Source organism: Mastigoproctus giganteus, chromosome 11, assembly GCF_048544385.1.
Source record: "Mastigoproctus giganteus isolate SK-2022 chromosome 11, ASM4854438v1, whole genome shotgun sequence".
In the NCBI taxonomy this organism is placed as follows: Eukaryota; Metazoa; Arthropoda; class Arachnida; order Uropygi; family Thelyphonidae; genus Mastigoproctus; species Mastigoproctus giganteus.
Genome location: NC_143585.1, coordinates 5845072 through 5862210, shown reverse-complemented (window position 1 = coordinate 5862210; position 17139 = coordinate 5845072). Strand labels below are relative to the sequence as shown.

The 17139-nt window shown below is 38.3% G+C and overlaps 1 protein-coding gene across 1 annotated transcript in view; it reads right to left on the bottom strand.

Moving 5' to 3' along the window:
• The window catches only part of OstDelta (oligosaccharide transferase delta subunit), a 279105-nt gene that overhangs the window by 117104 nt on the left and 144862 nt on the right, over positions 1-17139 (bottom strand). The window contains exon 9 of the mRNA XM_090384636.1: positions 15753-15949. Coding sequence (XP_090240762.1) covers positions 15753-15949 — 197 coding nt within the window. The remainder of the gene's footprint in view (positions 1-15752; positions 15950-17139) is intronic.

The window sequence follows — 17139 nt, the reverse complement described above, 5'->3', positions numbered from 1 at the left end:
CAATGTGGGCAAATGAACAGGTCACCTACTCCATAGGGCTACCTGCTGGATGGTGTGCTCAGAAACGCTTCTCTGTGTATTCTGGTTGTAATCTGCCATTAACTGAGGGATTGTGAGCCATCTGTTGTCAACCACCATTCACCATTACTGTCAAACAGTGGTGAACTCCCTGCTGCAGCACATTGAGTGGTTGTCTGTCTGTCTGTCTGTCTCTCTCTCTCTCTCTCTCTCTCTCTCTCTCTGGACCATTCCCACCACACCTTCACTATGGCAGTCCTCAAACAGATGACAATGCTGACAGTTACTGAGATGCTAGTCCTGCCTTTCTAGTGCTGCAAATTATTCCCCATTCAAACCGCGCCAGGTCATTCCCTTTCCCCATTGCACAGGATTCGTACTGACAGGAACTACCCATTTCGTCACTATTTATGTTGCACCAGTTGGCGATGTCACTCTGAGGTGTTGTGAGATACATCCACTTGTGAAGACAGGGGTGGCCATAATGTTTTGGCTCATGAGTATATGTAGTAATTCCCTAAATAAAGAAAAAATCCTCCTTGTGGAATAAGTAGAGCTCCATCTACATTTAGGCAACTGCCACATACAGGGTCTTCAAAAGCTATAATTCCTCCTGATATCAGATTTGCAAATCCCAAACTCACTTATCTCATTAAGAATAATAAATTAGTTATTACTTATTATTTAGCTTTATTTTCCTTCAACAAATTAGGTTTACATATGTATATGTTTCTTTTTTTGTGTGTGTGTTCTTTCCAGGCACACAGGCTAGTGAATGAGTCAATAATGGAAGATTAGCATATTTCACACTTAATTAGCATATTTCGTGGTATATGAATATGCTTATTAAGTCTGGTGTGCATGAACACAAAAAAAAAAAAAAAAAAAAAGGTTTCTGAAGTGCTGCAGAAAAGCTTTTGACAGTCTCATATGAAAAACCATTGTATAAATTAGTGCAAAGTGCAATTAGAGACAAGTACCACAGATAAATGGATAGTTAAGTGGTAGTAAACAGAGTAGTGATAAATGATCACTGATCTTCATGCACTAAAGCACAAGTGGGGGAGGAGGAATCTGCACAAGGTTTGGTGATGTGTTACATACTATTTCTAATATTTATTAATAATATTGGTAGAGGTATTTCAAGTTTAATGCCTAAGCTGTGGATGATGATGCAAAAGTGGACAGCATGGTTGGCAGCAATGAGGGTATGCTACTTCAGTAAGACTCAGATCAGAGATGGAATCAATAGCATGCATAGGAAAATATACTGTTTTTTTTTTTTTTTTTTTTTATGTAAACCCCAAACATGAGAGGAATTAGAACCTATAGTACTTAGTACTGTGCTTGGGTTGGAGGTTGAGAAGATGAAAGAAGATATTTGTTGATATTGGACTTGAACTTCTGTAGACTGTAATTTTCAGAACACGGAAGTTGAATGAATAAACGAGGAAGATGAAAAGTTGGTTCTGTGAGTTTGAAGTTGGACAGTAAATGGATGTTGGCTGGTGGCTGCACATGTTCGGACTGTTTTGAAAGAGAGAGCAGGAATTATAGAGGCCAATTCAGAAGAACAGTGCCCATGGATATATCTGTAGAAGAGGCATGCAGCAGAAACAGTATGTCTATGATACAGCGAGTGAGAGACTCTGTTAGAGATGAATTATTAATTAACCTAACTGCCCTCTTCTGAATGGAATCAAGAAGCCTGAGAGAGGTTTTGGGGGCACCACCCCAGATGTGGAAACAATATTCCATGGTAGGGCAGATTTGCGATTTATACAGAGTGAACAGCTGTTTGAAAGAAAAGTAATGCTGAGAGTGAAAGAGAAAACCAAGTTTTTTAGATGAAGAGGAAGCAATATTTGTAATGTGCTTGTGCCAAGAGAGATTAGAAGTCAGGGTAATCCCCAAAAGAGATATATCATTTTGCGTAGAAATCAGAGTGTCACCAAAGATAAGCATAGGAGCAGAAGAATCCTTTTTGCGAGATATAAGACAAGACTGAGTTTTAGAAGGATTAAAATCAACTAAGTTGTCTTTGCCCCACTGGGGAATTACCCGAAGATCCACATTTAAGGAATTGGTAGCAGATTTTCAAGAAGTTGAACCTGATTGAGCAGGGCAAGGTTTCTCAAAATGGAAAGTGGAATGCAATGTGCTATCATCGGCAAAACTATGGATAGGATTTCCAGTCAGTCAATGGAAGAAGATCATTAATATACAAGAGGAAAAGAGTGAGGGAAAGAACTGAACATTGGGGGACACCTGCATTAGTGGAGAAATTAAAAGACAGAGAGCCATCTACCATCACCCTCAGTGAGCGATCAGAGAGAAAACTGGGTAACCAATTACAAAAAACAGTTGGCAAACCATAAGATTGAAGTTTGTTCAGAAGACCTTTATGCCAAACATGATCGAAAGCCTTTGAGATGTCAAGAGCAACTACTTGTGTTTCACCGAACATTTCCATCGAGTTAGTCCATAAGTGGGTAACACAAGCCAGAATATCACCAGTGGATCGCCACTGACGGAATCCATACGGGCGATCGTTGATCAGATAGAAGGTTTCTAGGTAGTTTAAAAGTTGGCGGTTAACTGATTTCTCCATTACTTTAGAAAGAGTAGAAGCAATTGCAATTGAACGATAATCAGATGGGAGGGATTTGTCACCCTTTTTAGGAACTGGCTGGATATGAGCAAATTTCCAAGCAGAAGGAAAAACACCTTTGGAATAAGAAAGTGAAAAAAGGCAGCAAAGAATACGAGTAAGTTCAGGAGCACAGATTTTGAGAACAAGTGGAGAAATACAATCGGGACTGGAGCTTTCTTAGCATCAAGATTCGTCAAAATCCTTCTGACATCCTTTTGACAGAAGACCACAGGAGGCATTGAATGGAGCGTGTTGGGAATGGTGGTAGGTGTTACCAAGATCTTTAATACATGAGTTGGAAGAAAAATAGGATGCTAGCAGGTCAGCTTTATCCTTGGCTGAAGTGACAACAGAACCATCTGGTTTGGACAGAGGTGGAAGCAGAGATGGGCAAAAGTTGCGGCCAATAGCTTTGGCAAAAGACCAGAATGCTAGGCTACCATTAGGGCACGAAGCAAGTTTTCTACTCTTAGCCTGTTCAAACTCTAGTTTGAACTGATTAATAACGGCTTTACAATTGTTGCGAGCTTTGGTGTAGGCAGAAAATGAAACTGAAGAATTAGAAAAAAGCCAATTATGATATGCAACGTTCTTCTCTTGAACAGCCTTATCACATTTATTGGAAAACCAAGGTAAAGGACGAGATTTTAAAGTGGAGTGTGGGATAAAGAATTCCATTCCTGCAAGAATAATTTCATTGAAACAATCTGAGCAAACGTTGACATCAGAAGTTTTGAAACAGTAATTAGACCAAGGGAAAAAAATCTTGCAGGTCATCCCATTTTGCATTCTTGTAATGCCAAACAACACATGGTTGGGAATATCTACGAGATAAAGGCTCCATTGGACAAGAGATAATCACCAAGTTATGATTTGAAGTGCCCTAAGGACCTCTTACTTCGACTGTGTACTTAGAAGGGCTATTTGTGAGAAAAAGATCAAGCATGTTGGCTGTATGATTAGGATTGTCCGGTATTCTTATAGGTAAATGAACAATCTGTGCAAGGTCATTGGTAATTGCAAAACCCTCAGCATCTCGACCAGCTGGGTCGGTGTGACTAGAAAACGGAAGCCAGCTGGAGTTGTGAACATTAAATCACCAAGGAAAATTAGCTCACTATTAGGAAAGTTGGACTGGAGAAAGTCAAGTTGCAAAGAGAGGAAGTCAATGAGCTCCAAGTGATTAGTGGAGTTGGGAGAACGGTAGAGACAACAGAATTTGACACAATGAGGTAGAGAGATTTTAAGCCAGAGAAGATCAAAGAGATCTTCTCTGGCTTAAAATTCCAAATTACGAAGTCTCTTACAGGGAATATCAGAACAGACATATGCACAAGTACCACTTTTGAGGCGAAAGCAATCATACAGCGAATAATTTCGGCATCTGAGATGAGCAGTAGTTGAATCAACCGATAACTGAGATTCTGTCAGAAAAAGTACATGGGGTTTGGCAGACTGCAAGTGGAAATGGACATCGTTGAGATTAGAATTGAGACAACCTATATCTGTGAAAATGAATTAGGAAGTGTTTGGGAGGTTTAGATCTTTTTGCAGATAAGCTTGCTCTATTAGTTTGACAATTCATGCTGTATTCAATAGTAAGAAAAAGTGGGTGGGACATGCTGTATGAAGTAATCAAATTTTTGGATATGGCGTACACATGGTAAGAATATACACAGATCCTTGACATAATGTGGCCCTGACAATGCCCCTCGCATAAACACTACTCAGTCACTATCTGGCAGAGTAGAGGTAGCAAGATTATACACTAGCTGATCCGGAAGCCTCCTAGAGAGTTACCAATAGGTTCAGTCCGGTGTACTAACTAGCGGCCGGCCTGCGAACACCATTTTAGAGATGTACCCTCGAAATGTAAGGAATAATGGATCTTGCCACATGTGTTCATCATAACCTCAAAAGTTATCAATCATACTGCATGATGGAAGAGATTGGGAAGGGTTGACCTGAACTTTCCTCTAGAAACTAAATATGGGTTCCACCACTTCAAGCCTCCGATAAGCAAAGTGGTGGTATTGCACCGGTTGATGAGTGTCATCTACCACCTAGTACTGCCTGGTAACGTAGAGGGGCGGCATTCCTCCATGTGGTGTGGGCACCACACCTCGACCCCTGCTTACATTGGTTCACACCTGGGTGGTCACCCACCATGTACTTGTGCATGGAGGTTATGTCCAGGATTACTAACAGTCCCACCATCATGAAGGTGCATGCAGAGGATTTGGCTGTCACAGACCGTCCAGACTTCGCCGAAATTGGGTCCACTTGACTTGAGTGTCACCCGAATATCAGTTCCATCAGCGTTTTAGACTCCCAGGTAGCAAGTACACGTTGTCTGAGAGAATACCAGGGGTTAGCAACCTTCGAGGCATTAGCAAGCAGCATTTGATTTCTATCTTTGTCGGCCAACTAGTGTATATATATAAAAATTGAAAGGTACACTTATTATACCATTTATATAGACAACTGTTACATATTATTTAATCTGATGATAGCCATATTACAATGAAAAACAATTATTAGTATAAGCTCGAAATTTCAAAGTCTATGACAGTTCTTCGAAATTAGCAAAGCTTAATTTTCCTGGAAACTTATCTTACAATCATTTGAGTTACTTTATGAATTTGAGAAATTAAAATGTGAGAAAATTAAAAACAGCATTTTTAAGTCACCCAAAAAAAGCATTTTTCTCTGTTAATTTGTCATTATGTGAACTAAAAAAAAAAAAAAACCCACATTAGTTACAAGGAAGAATTAAGAGTCCTAACTCTGAACTTTCACAAATGACTGGTTGAAGTAATTGTGCAAAGACAACTTCATTTTTAAAGGTGGACTCTAGTTTGCATGATGTATGCTTAATGTGCACCTTGGGTAAAAGGGGAGTAAGGTAGCATCGTGTTGAGGATGTGACACTAACTGCCTGAGAGATTTGACAAAACCACCCAATGGTAATAACTTCTATATAAATGACTTATAGCTGGAGTTTAATTTCATTAATATATTAGTGGAATCGATGAGTTTTGTGCATGTTGGCTGAGCTCAGCAGCAGAGCAGTTTGTATAGAGACTGAAGTGGTGATTATTAGGCTCTGGTATTAGCTTTTGTTGTAGATCCAAATTTAACAATAGTACTTCCTATTTAGCACAACAGTTTTGCTGACATAGAATTAAATATATTATTAGTATCCTGAATACTGTATTCAAAATTTTCTTTACAGCTGTTCAAAAATTCATATAATAAACAAGCTGTTTCAAAGCTTGTCTATTTTATGAACTAAAAATAAGAACAATATCAGTGCAAGAGGAAATGCTTTGAAGCTGGGGCTAATTGGGTGTGATATGGAAGAATGACTGTGATGTTTTAAGTGAAAGACTGTTTTTGATGCAGGATGGTTGTTTAATCTGATTTTAACTTTGATATATTATTTTTAAGAATGTATTATTTAAATCGTATAAAGATGAATCCAAAATGGACAACAGAATATGGTTTCAACTTTGCTATTAGAGGCAGGCAGACAGGCAATATCCAATCAGAATGTACTGGGGAAAAATCATTCATACAGAAGGCCTTATTAGCATTAGCCAAAAAAAAAAAACTTCTAATTTCACAAATCCACTTACTCCAAATGTTTATCTAGTTCTACCCTGAATCTATTTAAGCTATCAACTTCTATAACAACAGATGGAAGTTTGTTCCCGCAAGCAAACTTCCACACATTTATCCTACAACTGTCTTTTCTCGATCTGAATTTATAACCTCTCAGGCGATTATTCTGAGCAAGAGGAAGAATTATCTCCTTATACAAGGAGATAATCACGAGCTACTCTTGCAGACAGTTTGCACTGCTCAGTAAACTTCATATCTGCCTGCACAATTACCCCCAGGTCCTTTTCATTGTCTACCACTGTCAGTGTAGTACCATACAGTTGATACGTTCTGGGGTTACTGCTTTCCATATGCAGTACTTTATATTTGTCAACGTTAAACTTCAGTTGCCACCGCTCAGCCAATCTGCTCAACTTTTCTAGATCCTGTTGCAACAGCATCAGCGTACTGTCAGTGTCAAAAACAACCCTGCCAACCTTTGTATCATCTGCAAACTTGGACATTAAGCCTGATATACCATCTTCAATATCATTAATAAATACAGAAAACAACAATGGACCCAACACTGAACCCTTGGGGACTCCACTAAAAACATTAGTCCATGAAGACCAGTGTCCATTGATTACCACTGTCTGTCTTCTCCAACTCAACCATCCCTTTATCAATAGCAGCAATTTACCTCCAATGCCACACTGCTTCAATTTGGGCAGCGGTCTTCCATGTGCAACAGTATCAAAAGCCTTTCTAAGATCCAAATATATTATATCAAAGTTATTCCCTGCATCCAGTTCCTTTGTGACCACATCATAGTATCCAATGAAATTGGTCAGGCAAGACCTTGCCTTAACAAAACCATGCTGTGTCTGAGCTATAACTGAATTCTTGTCAAGATGATCCTGCAGTGCTTCTTTAACAAGTGCTTCCATTAATTTTCCTGGAACAGAAGTTAAACTCAGGTCTATAATTACTTGTGTCAGCCTTTGATCCTGCTTTGTGAATTGGGGTTACATTTGCACATCTCCAGTCTGTGGGTACCTCCCCTGAGTCCAAGGAAGCTCTCATAATTATGGCTAATGGATTGCTTACTTCCTTTGCTGCCTCCTTTAATATAACTGGATAGATCTCATCCGCCCCAGGTGCCTTTCTTGTATTTATCTTCAACAATGTCTCCTCCACTTTACTCTCAATTATTACAAGATCATCTAGCTCACTGCCAGTGTTTACTTCATCTATGGCATTCCCCTTCCTGAATAACTCCTCATGTGTGAATGTAGATGCAAAATATTGATTTTGTTTATTAGCTACCTGAGCAGGATCATGAACAGTTGAACCATCGATATCAAGTGGACCAATCTGATTCATCCCCTTCCTTCTAGAGTTTACATAAGTAAAGAACTCCTTGCTGTTTTTCTTTGCATCCCTTGCCAAAGTTTTCTCGTAATCTGCCTTTGCCTGCCTAACCTCCTTTGTAATTTGGTTACAGATCAACTTATATCTATCATAGGCTTCTGTGTCACATGTTAATTTATATGTATCCCATGCATTTTTCTTCTCTGCCATATGTCTTATTAGTTCATCTGACATTCATTTAGGCCTAAACCTTGAACAATATTTCTTAGTTGGTATGTAAAGCCTAGTAGCTTCCAAGATAAGTTCTTCGAATGCTTCCCATTTTGAGTTTGCTGTTGGTAACATCATCAGTTGGTCCCACTGCATAGAATTTAAATACTGTCTCAGACCATCACAGTCGCCTTTACGAAAGCAATAACCCTTCCCTTTACCCCTGATGGTAGTTACCTCCTTGAGTAAATCCCACTTCAGCACACTGTGATCACTGCACCTAGTGGTTCCTGTATCTGCAGATTCTTAATGCATGAAGAATCACTACTGATAATCAAATCAAGAGTATTGCTCCCTCTGGTTGCCTCCCGAACATGCTGATTTAGAAAACAATCATACAATAAATCCACAAAAGCCTTGCTAGTGTGTGAGTGACCAACCCACAAATTCCAGTCAATATCTGGGAAATTAAAATCCCCCATTATAAGACTCTCTGATTTACTGGCCCACTCTATTTCCCTGTACAGTTTCTTATTATACTCATCAGAGTCATTTGGCCTATAGCACACTCCTACTCTCAATTTTGATCTCCCAATGCTTAAGTCACACCAAACTGACTCGACACTGCACTGTCCAGCGATGTCGATTGGCTTCACTTCCTTGGACTTTGTGGTTCCTAACCAACAGCACAACCCCTCCTCCCTTCCTATCCTGTCTATCCTTTCTGTAGACGTTGTACTCCGCAAATTCCAGTTCTGCATTACTTATATCTGTATGACACCACATCTCTGATAGCCCAACAATATCTGCCTTTGATGCTTTGAGCAATACCTCAAATTCATCAAATTTATTTACCAAACTCCTAGCATTGGTGTACACGCAAGTATACATGCACCTGTTCGTTTTCTTAGCTACTCTAACACAACCCATGTGTTTACGTGTACCCCAATGACTCCCAACAGTCTCTGAAATATCCTGCATCTTATTTTCCAAGCTGCTGCTCATTCCAATAGAAGCAGTGCAAGAATCACTTTCACCTCTGCCAGTGGCTACTGTTAATCTATTAGTCCTCCCCCCAATCTAGCAGTTTTCCGACCCACCTAACACTGCCTCGATAGCATCAGCAAACATTCTTGCACCCTTTCTATTTAAGTGTATCCCATCCCAGTAGAAGCAGTCTCTCCTGTTAACAAGTACAGACCAGGCTGAAAAAAATTCTACGCCTTGAGCCTTGCACAATCTTTCCATGGCCGAATTGATCGACAGGGCTCTCATCATATACTCCCTCCTATCGTGTCTGGGCAGAATTGCAGACACTTTCAAATTCAACCCTAATTCACGGAGGTATATTCACCTGTTCACTAGTTTTATACCTATCACTCACTGCTTTTATAAACACCACCTTAGGCACTTTCTTTATTCATGGCCTGAAGACAGTTCAGATCTCAATCCAATTGAAAATTTTTGGAACAAAATGGGTGTTTCAGTAATGCAAACAAAAAACCCAAAAGATTTAGAGAGCTGCAAGGCACTTTAATCTGTGTTTGGTATTAAGAGATTTCGCAGGAATACATTCAGAACCTAATCTAATTGATACCATGATGATGTGCAGCAGTCATTAAAGCAAAGGGCCAATGAAATATTAGGTGCATTTTGAAATGTTTTTTGGTTATATAAATAGTATAAGCAAAGTAACGAAAAAAATCACTACTTTTGTAGAATTTTTGTTATGATATGAACCGTAAGTAACATGCTGTTATTTTGAAACAAAGTAATTATTCATCATATATTTATCCATAAGGCATAAAAAAAAAATTTTCTGCAAATAGTTTCATGTGAGTTGTTATTACTTATATTCTTTCAGCTATATTTGTCCTTATACTGGCAGCTAATATTTTAGCTGCCATTATAAGGACAAAATAAAAATAAAAAAAAATTGATGCAACTTTTTGAGCATTCACTTATCAGTAGACTATTTACTAATTTTATTCAGTTTTCCCCCACCCCTCGATACCTGCCATTTGTCTTACCAAATATTAAATAATCATTTCATCTAAATAAGCATTTTATCAGACAAATGGCAGTTATGTTTTAATGTTGTTATTAGTAAAGCTTTAACAACATTTGGAATATAACAACACACAGGTAACTTTAAGAGCCATTCAGAGCCCTACTCCCCCCAAAATGGGGGGAGTATGGCTGAAAGCTGTAAATGAGGAGAGGCTGAGTTATGGCAAAATCAGACACAAAGGTTACCATGCAGTGTAAATGAATAGCCAGAAAGTTGACGGTTTTTATTTATGATTTGCTGTAGCTCTGCATCTATAGAAAAAGTGGTTACAGTCTCATTATAAAAGTCAATGTTGAGTTCACATTTAAAGGACACTGTACGTTGTCTTGAAAGATCCCAAAGATTTACCCGACAAGACAGATGATTTATCTGGTAAAAATAACAAAAAGAGGTCTAAACAAGGATTGCCTATAAAGACATGAGTTTTTGAGCTTGAGGAACTACAGGTAAAGCCTGATTGAGGTGTATGATGTTTTGTTTGTTTTTTTTGTTATTTGGAGCATTAGCAACTAAGGCCATATTGCTCCGGGATATGCAGTAGTCATTTCCTGACCTTTCCGCATCCTCCGTATTTGGTGGTGACGGGCTCGAACCCTGGTCTAACCAAGAAGCGTGTGCTACCTGGCTACAGAGGCGCCGGTGTATAATGAATGTGCAGGGAAGAGGGACTCGAAATTTTCAGACAACCTCAAGGAAACATATATATAGACAGTATCAACTGTGGAATAACCTACCAACTTGGGCTGTTGAGGTTGGCAGAGTGACAAAATTAAAGGGCAGCTAAATCGGTACCTTATGGGAATATGAAGGGTGTCAGAAGAAATTGACACCCTTCGTATTCCCAAAATAAACAAAAACTAAAGTGGACAAACTGTCATACAGTAAGTGTCCAGTGTAAGTATATTAATATTCACAGCAGGGGACAAACCAAAAAATATACTGACAAAATTTTGGCAAATGTTAATTCTTCAAGAAGAAATTCTCTGAATACACATGCTGATTGAAATAAAATCCCTTTTTAATATAACTGAAAATGCCATTAGTCACTACATGATACATATATCTGAAGACTATATACAAAGGGTACTAGGAAAGTTTTGCAATACAGCTTTGTTTATTTAATTTTTTCAAAGTAATTTCCTCTACATTCAATACACCTCTCCATCCTCCGAAACCAATCTTTAAACCAGTTCTGCCAAGTTTCACTAGGGAGTAAAGCACACTCGTTGTCCCAAGCCCATAGAAGGTCCTCATCACTGGAAAACCGCCTCCCTTTTAGCTTCATTTTCACATGCGGGAACAGTGCAAAGTCGCAGGGAGCAAGGTCTGAACTGTAGGGAGGGTGCTCGAGAAGTTTCAGTCCTGTCGTGGTCAAATATTCGGTGCAGGCTTTGGCGCGGTGAGCTGGGGCATTATTCGTGATGGAGGTACCAGGTGTCCATTCTTGACTTTGGCCGCAGGTTCTTCATAGATCCAATGACTTTAGGCAGGCATTGTTCAGTATACCACTTAGCTGTGACTGTCTTCTGCGTGTTCAAAACGACACGTTCCACAATTCCACTCGATTTGAAAAATACAGCTATCATTTTCTTCTTTACAGATCGGGATTTTCCGACAATTACGGGTGTGTCGTCATCATCAAAGACCCAAACTTTGTTTTGAGCCTTGGTCGGCAGATCGTAATAGTACAGCCAAGTCTCGTCACCTGTCACGATGTTGTTCACATACCGAGATTGTCCCTTATCAAACTTTTTTAACATCTCCCGGCACCAAGTCACACGTCGTGTCATCTGCTCTTCAGTCAGTTGATGCGGCACCAGAGAGAACAAAGTTTCTTCACGTGCAAATGATCTTGCAGAATCGAACGAATTGCTGGTGCATTTAGGCCCAAAGTATCCTCTATCTGTTGGTAGGTCACTCGCCTGTTCTCGTCAAGCATTTTCCTCCGTAACTGACGTTCGTGGCCTTCCCGGCCTCTCAGAATCCTCCAGAGTGAAATTTCCCCTTTGGAATTCTCTATACCACCTGAATATCGTTGTACGATGTGGACAATCATCATCTAGTGCAAGAGTCATTTCTTCTAAGCACTGGTCTATGGTTAAACCACGCACGAAATTATACCGCAAAACTGTCCTTATCTCATTTTGTGACCACGATGCCATCGCAAGCACTTTACACTCTCACTACTAATGAATAACTGAGCCCATCGACTTGGCACGGCGGCTACTATGCACGTATGAACATGTCTCAACATGCAGCAACAAGCAGCTTCCTGTGATTCATTGTTGCGTCATATTGCAAAACTTTCCTAGTACCCTTTGTATATCAGCACACTCAATTTTCACATTCAGTTTATATGATTTTCAGTTGATTTTTTTTTTTTTTTTTTTTTACCAAGTCTAGTATGATTTCGAAGAAACTTATTGTAACTGATGTTATTAAAAAAAAAAAAAAAAAACTTGCTATGCTAGAAAGGGCGACAGTTTAATCATGTAAATTATTTCACAGGATCTGGTAGAGCAGTGTTTCCCAAACTTTTTTAGTCACGGAACACCTTTAATCTCACAATATATTTATGGAATGCTTACGAAACAAGAGTTTAGCGGGAGCCAAAGAACTGTTTGCTAATATTTTATTACATACGACGCACTGTGCATCGTAAATGACAACACATGTGGTTGTTATTTGGTTTTTAGGAGCATTAGCAACTAAGGCCATATTGCTCCGGGATATGCAGTGGTCATTCCCTGACCTTTCCGCATCCTCCGTATTTGGTGGTGACGGGGTTGAACCCCGGTCTAATCAAGAAGCGTGTGCTATGCACTGCTGCTCCTTCCCACTAGTCTACAGAAGCACCTTTCCAACACATGTAAAGCTGAAATTCAAACTGCCATCATACTTTCGTTTTGGTCATTTAGTTGGTTCCTGTTTTTTCACTTCGAATTTTAAGGGAGCAAAAGGCTGTATTTGTTCATCCGCACTTTGAAGTGTGACAATACTAGAAGTACAGTAGAGCGTCAGTTATACGGAATAATTGATATCAGACCTCTTCCGGATAGCCAAATTTTCAAGATAATTGAACCAGAATATTTTCCGGGTAATTTTTCGATAAGATTAATTAATTTAACAAGGTTAATTAAATAAAAAAAAATATAAACCAATCTCAGAAAACAGAAACATCCACCAAGGCATTTTTATGATTTTTATACAAAACAGGAAAATTAGAAAGATTTTTAAATGCTCTTGGTTTTTTCGACTTACCTATAACAAACACGGACAACCTGTGCATCCCAGTAGCATTTGCGCTCATAGCAGTTGTAACTCGCTCTTTTCTCATCTTAAAACTTGGTGCAGGCATTTCTCTTTTAGTGGCTAGAGTTTTTCTCGGTAATGCTTTCCATAATAAGCCCATCTCATCAACATTAAAATGTTTTCTTTCTCATAATTTGCTATAACTGAAGCAAACTTACTTTTCAAAGGACACCTCTGCCGATTCGTCTGCAGAAATTTTCTCACCTTGAATATCTAGTTCACGGAATACCATGTCTCATATTAAAGTTTTTCAGCCTACCTGTGCTTGCCTTAACAATCTTCATTACTTATTAATTTTCGATTAAAATCCAATGCTTTTTCACACAACATTGGGCCAGACACTGGTTCACCTAAACTTCGCTCTGAAGAAAACAAAAAAATAAAGTGAGCGCACCCTCTAAAGCGGCATTTTCAGGTTTCAACACCAGCTTTTTCCTGCTAGATCCTCTTTCACTCTCCATAATCGAGAAATTCTGTTATTGCATTGGAATTTTTCTTGATGTTGTAAATTGTTGAAATCCCCACATTACACTCTTTGGAGAGATTTCCTAAATCTTCACCTTTTCTAATTCTATTAATAATTTCCGTTTTTTTGTCGCAATGTTAAAACTACAAGTTTTCTTTTCATTCCCATTTTACTGTAAAAAAATTGAGAAAAATAATAAATTGCACGGTTTTAGATCGATATTATTCTTATTGAATCTGGAGCTAAATTCAGTCGTGGTTTCCGACAAAACCCAGTAGTCTCAGAGATATTTCTAAAGCACATTTCTGAAGATCACATAAAATTCTAGAGGTCACAACCATAAAACAATAAAAACAATTTGCAGTTTTTGGTTTATTGGGGTTTTTGTTTTTACAATCTGTTATAAATGGGTAGTAAACTCGATCTTTCACTTATTATAATCAAAATTCAATTTGTAAACGTGATCATTATAACCGGAGCTTACTGTACTACCGTTAATAAAAAAAAAAGTCAGCCCGTCAAATTATTCCAGATAACTGAGGTTGCAGATAACCGATGTTCTACTGTACTTGCTTCTCGTTTTAAAGTTCCTTTTTTCAACCACAAATCCATGGTCATTTATTTTAATAATAATATTTCGAAATACTGATAATTATCAAAAAAAATTTATACAAGGTTCACTTTCCTCTCCTTCAACCCATGTACTCCAGGCTAAATTGCATACAAATGGCATATTAGATCACTATGTTGCTAGTTTTTCTTAGATGTCATTACCTCTATGCATACAACTCTATGCAAAGCCCGCCAAAATAAAGTGTTCCACGGTCTATCTGATTAATAACAGAAAAATTTTTTTTTTAAATTATAATGATACAAAAGTGGTGTACTCTACAAATATGCAAAATTTATTTATTGTATTTTTCTAATTATTTATTACGATTTTTCATGGAACACTTGTTCACATCTCACGGAACACTAGTGAGAGCTGAACTGATGTTCCACGGAACACAGCTTGGGAAACACTGGGGTAGACTGTCGTGTGTGTGGTTATTTGTAAAAATATCTTATCAGTTTTTCACATTTGATAATTATATATATAAAACACTGATTCTCAATTATTGGAGAGAGAGAGAGAGAGAGAGAGAGAGAGAGAGAGAGAGAGAGATACTTGTAACAATATTGCTTTCAAAAACTTGTTTGGGAATATATATCTGAGCAATAAAGAGATTTTTGTTTTTACATCTCTAACATGTTCTACCTGTAGCATTCAAGGTCCAGGCATTGACAGGTAGAAAATGCTAGATTTTACAGACATGGATAGAGGAGATGCTACTAACTCAACACACAGCAGTCATTAGGAAAAATGGCAGCTGACTGAAACTGGAAAATTTTCACTAAATTCTATTCCAAATAATTAACACAGATGCAAATTATATTTTGGAAACAAAAAATGAATTAATATACAATAAATTTTCAAACAGTTTTCCCATTCCATTAACTAACTAAAAACTTTTTCTCAATGGTTTGTCTTAGAAACATTTCCAATTTGGAAAATAGTCCAGCTGTTCTTTCACAAATTATTGATTCAATTTTTAACGATTCAACTAATTATTAGTTCAATTTTTAACAAAAATAATAATAATAATAAAAAAAAAACTTTTTGAAAACAATCGAGTTACAAATTGGTAAGAAATTTAGGATTAAGAAAGGAGCAAAATGTTTATTAGGGTGGGCGACTGGATACTTGAGCACTTACAGACAAGTTAACTCTTACGAACAGCGCTGTTTCAGGGGAAGAGTACAATTGGTACTCTTCTCTGAAGTGCAAGCAAAGGGGGGGGGGAATTGGATACTTGAGCACTTGCTGATAACTTAACTCTTAAGGCTCTTAGAGTGAACAGCACTGTTTCAGGGAAAGAGTACAAATCAAGAAGTAAAAATAACAAAATTTAGTTATTTTGTACGTACAAACAACAAACTAACTTGATATTTTTAACAAAATTATACAATGCATTATGTAACTCCAAGAGTCCAACCAAAATACTTACTCACTCCCTTTAACAGTCTGGAAAGCAGCCTTGCTCATGATTACAGCATCGTCTTCTAATCTTGTAGCAGTATCAGCAGTTACAGTAAGTGGCCCAAGAGATGCACCAAGTACATTGGTAACACGCACCTGAATTACTGGATTTTTGACAGAGAGAGCTCCATTACTGGCCAATGTTACAGCAATTGGGATGTGAAACTAAACACAACAAGTATTTTTAGTGCATTTTGGGAAGTATTCGTCATCAATATAAAATGGTATATATTAGAAAGTTTGATGTTTTGTGAAATAAAATTTCAGTAGATTATAAATACTGCTATATTTTACAATTTACAAGACATTCGCCAGCTATTCAATATAACATGTGGAACAGGACCAGGGTATGTCTGTCAGAGGCAAAAGGTTGACAACATTGTAGGGCAGATATCTTTTACGGGCACAAAAGATATTGTTGTACATGATGGCACTAATGATATAAAGAGTAGAAGCCAGCGAAATTACATTAGCAGAGGCATGTGATGCAAGAAAACAAGCTTATGCAGCATCAGGCGGAAAAAAAAAAAAAAAAAAAACTTCCACTTCACCCCTCCTCCGTTCATTTGAAATATCTGTCCAGCTGAGCCTTAAATTTATTTAGGCTATCAACTTCCACAACAAGGGATGGAAGTCTGTTCCACCAACCAACTACCTGCTGGCTAAAGGCAAATTTCCGCACATCTATCCTACATCTGCCTTTCCTCAATTTCAATTTATGCCCTCTCAAGTGATTATTCTGAGCAAGAGGAAGAATCCCATCGGCATTGAGCATGCTCAAACCATTCAAGGCTTTATACGTCTCTATCAGATCACCTCACCAGTGCCTAGTCTCCAGACACTGTAATTTGCAAAACTTAAGTCTTTCTTCGTAAGAGCAATCCTTTGTTCCATTCACTAATCTTGTTGCCCTTCTCTGTACTCGTTCCAGCAGCTCTACATCCTTCTTGAAATGAGGCCTCCAGACCTGTATACAGTACTCAAGGTGTGGCCTAACCATTATACAAGGTGTCTTATACAAGGGAATAATCACTTCCTTATCCCTGTTAGAAAAATTCCTGTACATCATTGATAAGACACCATGAGCTACTCTTGCAGACCATCTGCACTGCTCAGAGAACTTCATATCTGCCTGCACAATTATCCCCAGGTCCTTTTCATTCTCTACCGTCAGTGTAGTACCACAGAGTTGATAGGCTGCTCTGCGGTTGCTGTTTCCCATATGTAGTACTTTACATTTGTCAATGTTAAACTTCATTTGCCACCTCTCAGCCCATCTGCTCAACCTTTCCAGATCCTGTTGCAGCAGCATAGTGTCAGTAGTGTCCTTGACAACCCTGCCTACCTTTGTATCG